The sequence below is a fragment of the Chaetura pelagica genome, unplaced genomic scaffold, assembly GCF_000747805.2.
Source record: "Chaetura pelagica isolate M959 unplaced genomic scaffold, ChaPel_1.0 scaffold289, whole genome shotgun sequence".
NCBI lineage: Eukaryota > Metazoa > Chordata > Aves > Apodiformes > Apodidae > Chaetura > Chaetura pelagica.
The window spans coordinates 102,415-112,304 of NW_009954554.1; the positions used below are offsets into that span (position 1 = coordinate 102,415).

The 9,890-nt window shown below is 36.5% G+C and overlaps 1 protein-coding gene across 1 annotated transcript in view; it reads left to right on the forward strand.

Moving 5' to 3' along the window:
* The first annotated feature begins 676 nt into the window (after positions 1–676).
* The window catches only part of EYS (eyes shut homolog (Drosophila)), a 199,014-nt gene continuing 189,800 nt past the window's right edge, over positions 677–9,890 (forward strand). Inside the window, exons 1-2 of the mRNA XM_010005111.1 lie at positions 677–1,430; positions 3,526–3,639. Of these exons, the coding sequence (XP_010003413.1) occupies positions 677–1,430; positions 3,526–3,639 (868 nt within the window). The remainder of the gene's footprint in view (positions 1,431–3,525; positions 3,640–9,890) is intronic.

Sequence of the window (9,890 nt, forward strand, 5' to 3'; positions counted from 1 at the left end):
GATAACTAGGGATTTAATTGTTTTGCTGAGTTTATGTGAGCATAGAAGAGTTGAGAATGTACTTGCATGTTTTCTTCATTGAAGCCATAATTCATATATGTACATCTTCAGAATATCCATTTTTATCATAAATAAATGATAACACATAATCAGGAAAACATCTATGGTTAAAGCTCATTACTAGAGCTTAGATGTTCTGGTTTACTAGTTAGTTTTGCCACAGATATACTATATTAACTTGGTTATCATTTGGTTTTGTCAACAGAGGGAAGGAATATGTAAAATATGCTGTTAAGCACTTTCTCTTCCACATACAAGTACAATGGAATGTACAAATTTAAAATAAAAACACTAGCAGGGATGTAAACAGTAAAAATCTGATTTAAGTTACAGTGGTATGGTCCTGGTCAGTTAACTAGACTCTGTCCAGTTTCCCATCAGTGTATCTGGATGTAGATCTTACTTCATTGTGTATTTTCTATTCTTGAAATGAGGCTTTCATTTTCAATTTCATTTGCTGTAAAAAAAAATAGTAAAATAAAAACAACAAAATTCTCTCTTTGAATTCCCAGGCTGACACGGAAAATACAGACAAACCTTAAGGAATAAGTGTTCTGAAGCTAATCTCAGTAATGAAGCAGGTGTGAAAGACAACACCCATCTGCCAGGTGAAACAATGACTACAAAATCAGCAGTTTGCATGCTAGTGTGCTTTCTTCAACTGCACATTATAAATGGGCAGGTAATATGTGAGAGGCAAATGATTGCTGAATGGAGAGTGGAACCAAAATCTAGTGTAATAAAATGGACACCAAGGGAAAACATCTGTTCAGACTTTTACACTGAATGCTGGAATATGAAAAAAAGTATTACTGGGGAAATCTCAGAAGAACAGTATCTCAGTATCCCTCAGATATGTCCCTTACAGCTTCAATTAGGTGATAGTCTCTTCATCTCCTCTGAGCCATCCTTTCAGTCCTATGGAATGAATTTGGTAAATGTCTCCAAGGAAGAATTTATTAACTGCCCTAAAGCTGGTTTTCTTCAAGAGCACTTGATTTTTGTTTGCCAGATAAGAGGACTGCATAAAGTTGACCCTAACTGGCTTGGTGTTGGAACTCATTACTTTGCAGAGCTTCATAAAGGAGGTCCACTTTTGTGCAACATGGGCCTTCGTCTGAACATAACTGTGAAACAGCAGTTTTGCCAACAGTCTCCAAATGCACCATTATGCTCTGGGCATGGAAGGTGTCTAAGCCATGTTTGGGAAAAAGCATATAATTGCCACTGTTTCTCACAGTATTCTGGAAGATTCTGCCAGAAGTTTGATATGTGCTCCACTAAACCTTGCCACAACAATGCCTCTTGCACTGAGAAATCAGAACTTTCTGGAGATTCTTATGAATGCACGTGTCCTCCACAATTTTCAGGTATTCCTTTTCCTTTCTAAGAATAAATGTTGCACAGATAATACATTTTTCTTAGTTGATAATAAAACAGTGAGAACATCATTAGCAAAGGTTTTGTATAGTTTGACTGTCCATCGTTTGTCTATATCTGCACTGAGTCTCTTTTACATGTAGTCAGTTACAGAAGACCGTGCAGTCATTTGAAGATAGTTTGTACTTGCTTCATTCATGTGTGCATTGTGGGGAAAAACTGAGTAAGTTCTTGTCATGCTTCTTTCCCACTTAAACATGAGACAAATGTAAATATCTGTGAACTTACAGAAGAAACTGATTTTTGTGTTTGTTTTTTTCAGCAGTTCATGTTCTTACACCAAAAAATCATTTGGAGTAAGCTCCCAAAGAGGAGTTAGTTATCCAAACTACTGAAAAAGAGCAGTTTATTGAAATTAACATTTCATTCAATCTCCTCCTGATTTAAAGACCTTTTAAATTATATGAGAAAAAAAAAGATTAAATTAAAATTTGAATTAGAAAATTCAAACATGTAACTAGAAGAGTAAGCAAAATTAAATGTTTGCTCCTTTCTTCCAGATTGTTTTGCACATGCTATTATCAACAATTTAATATTTAATAAATAAATAAATAAATAAAAATCACCTCGTTCTATCTAGGAAATATTGTAGCACTTATCCAAAATCCTTTGGAGAAACTGAGTCTGGGTTTGGGATTAGGCTAGCAGAGAGTATAGCACAATTATACGCGTTCTACCTAACCATTGTCACCATTTCAAGGAGGAAGAAAAAGGAATGACGGGAATTATATTTTTCATGCATTCAGACCAATGGAGCTTGGGAATCCTTTAGAAAGTGCCAGAAATATTAATTCACATCACAAAAAGAATTGTTGCAGCTCTTTCTGTATTTGTGGAGCAAAATTCAAATGATGCTATTTGAGGGACTGAACTTGAATGCTTTCATAGAAGTGTTGTTATGCTATGAAACACAACTGATAAGTCAGAAAAAAGTGAGATTCATAGAACACAGAAATGAAGGATATGTTGCATAAAGTTTGCTGTAATTTATTTTTTATTGCTTTTCAATCTGCATAATAATTTAGTTAATTATGCATTTACAAATAGAAGATTATGAAGGTATGAGTAACTCAATGCTATGAGAAAAATATTGTAATAATTATTCACAGTTTAGTAATGTAGTGGTAAACTCTGATCATATGCATTATGTTCTCTATGCCCTTTATGACTTCTGGGGGCTGTGTAAAATGCTCTGAAAATAATATAAAAAAGTTTCTGGTACTACTTTATTTCAAAGGAATGGAGAGATTTACAAGCATTTCTGTTAAAAGCAACCATCATACTTAATATTATCAGCAAACAATGCTTAAAATATTCTGTTAGCCTATACAGGACAGTGTTGGCTAATGCCATATTTTTTTTTACTGGAAGTACGGAAGTACTGGTCCAGCAAATATGCTGTATGTAAACAAGATCTAGGATATTAAACCATTATATATTATGGGCTTGGCTGCGCAAGAGTAAGGGAGGAACAAAGTGCCTCTCATAATACTAGGTTTATTAGAAATTTGAAAAATTGCTGAAGTGTGGATAATGTCACAGCAACAATTCAAGTGGCAAGTATAATTATGTGATATTTAGACCCTGTCATAACATAAACAACTTATAATTGGAATATTAGTTTCCAGAAAGCTACACATTAAGAAAAATCTGGTCAGATTGGACTTAAATGAGAACATCCTTTATTTGCAATGCTGAAAGAAAACGTAAGCCAGATTTGTGTCAAAAAGAAACACACACTACAGTACTAATACAATTTCTGCATTTTAAGATATACATTAATTTGTAACTATCTGGCAGATGAGGTTGAACACAGTAGCTCATATTACAGTGGCTGAATATCTTTCTGCCTTGCTTTAGAATGTCAGTAATTTTGGTGAAATCTAGTCATCAGCATTAGCAGCAATACCTACCTATACATTCACTTACCTACTAAATAAAAAGTTATATTCTACATACAAACTTTACATTTCAGGAAAAAAAAAATGTACTAAATTTCAATGTTCTTATTATCCCTTTAAATAGGAAAAAATTGTACAGAATTAGTTGGACAGTGCCAGCCACATACATGTTTCAATGGTAACTGCAGCAACATTACTCCAAACACTTTTCTTTGTGAATGTGACAAGGGCTTTACAGGTAAGAAACACCTTTGTTTTCTGTCCTATAATAATGTTCTCCTGTCTTATAATGATGTAACCTTTTGATTTACTGAAACAGTTGTTTTAGGTGATTGTTGCACAGTTTGAAATATCCTCAGAGTCTTTTTTAAATAGATTTTGCAAAATAAAGAAATCAGACTTCCGTGTGGCTATTCTAAAATAATAATGTACTAAAGTAAAACCGTATAAATGACAGAAGCTTTTCATAACTGGATCCCATCCATAAGTGCCTTTCTCCTGTTGGCAGCATGATGAAGGAAGACTCATAATCACTTACTCAGTGGTTCTCAGAGTTCACAAGAACAGGATCAGAAGCTCTTGCTGGGTGTTTTAGAATGATCATGACACCTATATTCATAATTTCAGCATCCCCTTAATAGAGGTGCTAGAAAAATAGGATGGAAAGAATTTAAAGAGTCAATATTCTCATGACTTAGTGTTCTGTCTTGATTAAAAAACTTGTAGGAGTTAATCAGTTCACTTGTGATATATTAGGCATATAAAATGCTTTCATGTGAAAAAAAAAATTAGAAAATGTAATTAAAGCCATTCTATTGTAAACACTTTTCTTGAGAGTCAGGATAGCAGGCAAACTTAAACCACTTTCTTTCCATATACTTACAGTAGAGATTTACTGTTTTGGTGTAAGAGAAGTAGCGTTACTCAGAAGAATCATAGCATCACAGAAAAGTTTGAGTTGGAATGGTCCCTGAAACCACCTAGTTCTAACCGCCCTGCCATGGGCACCTTCTACTAGACCAAGTTGCTCAAAGCTTTGTCTAACCTGTCTTTGAACGCTGCTGGGGACATCCACAATGTCCCTGTGTAAGCTGTGCCAGAGTCTTAACACTCTTACACTAAAGAATCTTTTCCTAATGTCTAACATAAATCTACCCTTTTCCAGTTTAAAGACATTACCCCTTGTCCTGTTGCTACACGCCCTTTTAAAAGTTCCTCTCCAGCTTTCCTGTAGGCCCCGTTCAGGTACTGAAGGCTACTATAAGGTCTCTCTTCAGTCTTCTCTATGCTGTACAACTACAACTCTCTCAGCCTGTTTTCTCAGGTGGTGCTCCATCTCTCTCACCATCTTCATGGACCTCGTCTGGATTTGCTCCAACAGCTCCCTTTCCTTCCTGTGTTGAGGCTCCAGAACTGGGCACAACACTCTAGGTGGGGCCTCATGAGAGTGGAGCAGAAGGTGACAATCACCTCCCTCAACCTGCTGGCCATACTTCTCTTGATGCAGCCCAGGATACTTTGGATTGGCCTGACACAGGTGCAGGACCTCGCACTTGGCCTTGTTGAATTTGATGTGGTTTACATTTCAAGCCTGTTGATGGCCTCCCTTCCTTCCAGCATGCCAACCACACCACACAACTTGGGGTTGTTGGCAAACCTGCTGAGGGTGCACTTAATCCCACTGTCCATGTCCTCAACAAAAATTTTAAACAACACTGGTCCCAGTACTGACCTCTGAGGAATGCCACTCGTGACAGACCTCTACTTGGACATCAAGCTGTTGACCACTACTCTCTGAGTATGACCATCCAGACAATTCCTTTTCCACCAGCTAGTCCACACATCACATCCATATTTTGTCAATTTAGAGACCAGGATGTTGTGTGGGAAAGTGTCAAACTCTTTGCAAATGTCCAGGTAGATGACACTAAGTATAAAGCTAGCATTTGAATATGCAAGGACAGTAAAACTTTTAAAAATATTTTTTTCTATCAAGTTTCAGTTATCCCTGATAATCACAAAATATAAGTAAATAATAACATTGAGATACAGAGTTAAAAGAAATACAAAACAAAGAAGATTAAGGGGGTTCCATGAGCCAACCTTTATTTTCATAGTGAAAGACTGAACATTCTTGTTGACATTTGAGTTAAGTCTGCGTAGAACTACACTTGTAAAAATGGCATAGACATGCCTAATTCTAAATTCCTAGTAAATCTGTTTTTTTTATATTACTCTCCTTTTCTTCCCTTTCCTTCACTGTAGAGGGCATCATATTCAGCGTCATTCTGAGAAAACTGGAAAAAAAAACAATCTACCCTTTTATTTATATAGGAAGAAAGTCCATCAGTAAAGTTTTCTAAAACTAACTTTTCCCCCATGCATGGTCTATATTTTTAGGAACATTTACTTTCGACTCTTTCACACACATTTTTCAGGCACATTATTTCTGAAATTTTCCCAACAGAAATCTTTTGTATCCTTGCAATTGTGCCTAATGGAGGAAAGGAGGGTAGGAGAGGGAAGAAACAGCCATCCAGATGCAATAAATGCAAAGGTATAATGACATGAAAACAGTTCAATACAGTCAACTCTCATGGATGGCAGCAATCATTGCTATCTACTCTCTAGGTAACTGGTAAGGGTTGTTTAGAAGAAAAAGAGATTACGAGTGTGAAATAGCTTCCATTTTATTCTTCAGTTAGCTAAACTTCCTTACTTTGAAGCATAATAACTATCAAAGGAGGATAAGACAGACTTTCAGGAATTTACCTCTTTTTTTTTTTCCTGCTCTAATAAAAATTGCCTCAGGTCCTACTGTAACAGGAAAGCATCAATATACTTTGTGCCAGGACAGATTGACTAACATACAGTATAATTTTGCAATTATTTTCTGACCAAATGTGGTGTTTCAAGTCCACATGTCTTCTTGTGAACCTGTGTAAAAGTGTTTGCTAAGACTAAGGCAATTTTGAGAACACTTACCATAAAAATACCAAACCACGTTGAAATATATTTTTACTATGAAAGCAGAGATTTTTCAATTATTATTTCATCATTGCTGCATTGTGTTCTTAGGGAAGATGAGCTGTGTAATTATGAATTTTGTCTCTCAAATGTTATTTTAAGTTTGTGAAGTCAACAGCAAATGCAAAATATTCATTGGTTTTGATATCTAACATTGGCACAGAAAATACAAACAATAACAAGACTACGCAAATTATGTTTAAGATTTGATAAGCTTTGACATAACTTTTCCTAAAATAAGGTAAGACACTTGCAGTAGCTAGTTCACATAATCTGAGTGAAAGTATGAAATATTCTTGTCACTATAAATTCATGAGATATAAATAAATTATAATAAAGTTATATTTAAAAGTATAGTTACTATTTACAAATGTTGATTAAAAATAAGTACAGGTTTTTTTGTCCAAGCTGTTTTGTTCACAATGATAGAATGGCCCTATTGGGCTAGCAAATGTATGCTCATGTCAATTATGTATTCTTAATTTTTATTAATTGCTTAGTTCACTCACTGGCATCCCAAAACTCTCTTCAGTCTTTCCTGAAGTAATATTTTTTAACATAATATCAAACAGCTAACTTTAGGCATGCCACTATTCTTATGATTTAATAACCCATAACAGAGTTTGCACCCTTAAATTTTTAAGGAATGTTCAGAGGAAAGAGATCCTGGGGAAAAGAAGACAGGGTGTGTATGGAGAGGAAGGAAGTGTAAAACAGTCTGTGCAAGCAGTCACTGGTTACTGCACTTCTCTGACTGAGATCTGCACTGAATCATTGTAGTCTGTCCTTTCTTCTTATTAAATCCTTTCTGAACCCACTTTCCATGTAATCTCAGTCTCTGCCTGTCTGTGATTGCTGTAACTTCTAGATGCCAGAAACAAGAGACATAATTGTAATTGAATTTGGGGTCTGCAACTGGAGTCAGGTCACTGGTGTTTGTTATCCTAATGTCTGTGGTGCCGGCAGCTGGAGTGAATGAAGGTCTCAACATCAGCAGCTGAAGGGAGACTATGGATAGTAGGAGTGTGTGTCTGCACTGAGTGAATTTAGTGCTAGGGACCGGCATCAGACCATGGGTGACAGTGGCTCCATCCAACCTGACCTTGAGCACTTCCAAGGAAGGGTGATCCAGCTTCTCTGGGCAACCTTTTCCAACATCTCACCACCCTCATGCTAAATAATTTATTTCTAATGTCTAACCTAAATCTACCCTCTTAAAGATTGAAACCATTCCCCCTTGTCTGTCATTCGTGTTCCTGTAAAATCTTCCTCTCCAGCTTTCCCATCGGCCCCCTTCAGGTACTGGAAGGCTGCTCTGAGGTCTCCCTGGAGTTTTCTCTTCTCCAGTCTGTACAACCCCAACTTTCTCAGTCTGTCTTCATAGAAGACGTGCTTCAGCCATCTCAACACCTTCGAATAAGAGTTTACATCTCTCCCATGATTCAAGTAATCACAAAAATCTTAATTTTTTATTATAAGATAATTTCTGTATAAGAATTACAGCTGATATTTTTTTCTTTGCCCTTTCTATATCTTATTCTTCACCTTTTAAAGCAATTTAAAGTAGAAATGTTAAAGATAGACTGTAAGTCTTCCTCATGGTCCTCTGACACATTTAACAGCTGTCATAAACTACCATTTGGGAGACACTTTGTTCCACTGTACTTTCACCATGGACCACAGGCAGTACTTGTCCTCACTTTCTGTGTATCCAAGTGAAGCAGATTAATGACAGGTGAAACTGATCTGATGATTAAGAGACTCAGCTCTTCCCTAGACTACATACATATTCTATGCCAGACACCATAATATCTGTCTGTCACATAGGACCCAGATGTAAAAATAAAAATGTGAAACCTGTCTCCCTGTTCTCTGATCCAGCCACTCTACATGTTTCTTTAGTAATTGTTTTAAATTCAGTCAGCAAGTGCCCAACATTTTATTCATATCATGTTTGATTAAGGTACTCTTATGAAGACTATATTTTCTAGGGGCTCATGTTCCAGAGAATCAAGGCCCTGAAGAGATTACTTCATCAATGAAGGGACATCATAGTTTGAGAGTTAAGGTAAATGCTCGTAAGTTAGATAATGAGCATACTTGAAGCATCTTCAGAGGCTGAAGCAGTTTAGCCTATTGTCATTTACTAGATAACTCTTGTACAGATAGCTATAATTTAATCTTAAAAACATGATACAGATCTATCTCTCTTAGTTAGTAATAAAGATATAAACACAGCAAAGATTTGTTGAAACTACATCGAATGTTTGCTTAAAGCAACAGGTTTTTTTTTTTCCAAACTCAATCTAGAAGGACGAAGGAAAAAGAAAAGGCCTTTCTATATAAAATATTACCACAACTTCTCAAAAGCAAGAAGTGGAAGAACGTGGTTCACATCTCAATAGTCTTGATGACTATGCGGTTAACTTTTACTGAAATGGTCATCAGGAAAACAGATCTTGAAGAAACTTTACATTATGTTTATGTACTAAATTTAAACTTTGGAAAATAACAGCATCTGTGAAGTGCTAAAATATTTTGCAGTCTGTAAAAGATACAAGCAAAACTGGTTGACATTTCAGATGTAGGCTTAAATCATTAAGTTGTTTTATGATTGTTCCTAACCTGATCAATATTGGTTTCTGTGTACAATCAAAACCATGAAACCAACATATGTAAACCTTTCAAAACTAGAGGTGTGTGTATAATGGTGATGCAGCTACAGCATTTAATACAGACAAGGATATATAACTAGGAGAGAAGAAAACATACCTTTACAAAGAGCTTTCATACTTGCAAAACAAAGGGTTGTTACTTGTGTCTATAATAATTTAAAAAGATTTAAAATTATCATAGAAAAACAGAGGAGCATGTGATACCAAAATCTAGAACCACCCTGTTCCTTCAGAGGGCTCAGCTATATTTATAATCACAGCCCCTGCTGTTGGCAGCAGGGGCTCAGGGATGGCCGCTGTGAGGAGAGGCCTGGGCTGCCCCTTACTGGACACAGCCAGTTCCACTTGGCTTCAACAGACCCCCCCATAGGCCACAGCTGAGCCTCTAGCCAAGGTGGTAGTACCTGGGGGGAAAGTAAGAAAGGACCAAATGCTGCACATCATAGAGGAAGGAAAAAAAAAAGAGAAACAGCCTTATGAATCCCAAGGTCAGAGTAGAAGGAGGTGAGGAACAGCTCCAGGTGTCCACGGAGAGACCACAGTGAAGCAGGTGTATATGACAGTAGGAGTGCATAGGTTGTATAGCAGTCTGGAGTAGAGTGACCTTGAACCTGAAAAACGGGGGAGGAAAAGTGTAATTCTAACGTTTGGGTTTTTTTCTCACCACCTAAATCTACCTTAATTACCAAAACATTATTTTTTCTCAAATTAAGTCTGGTTTGCCCACAGCAGTAGCTCGTAAGCAACATGCCTGTCCTTATCTCCAGCCACAAGCTTTCTCATTCCT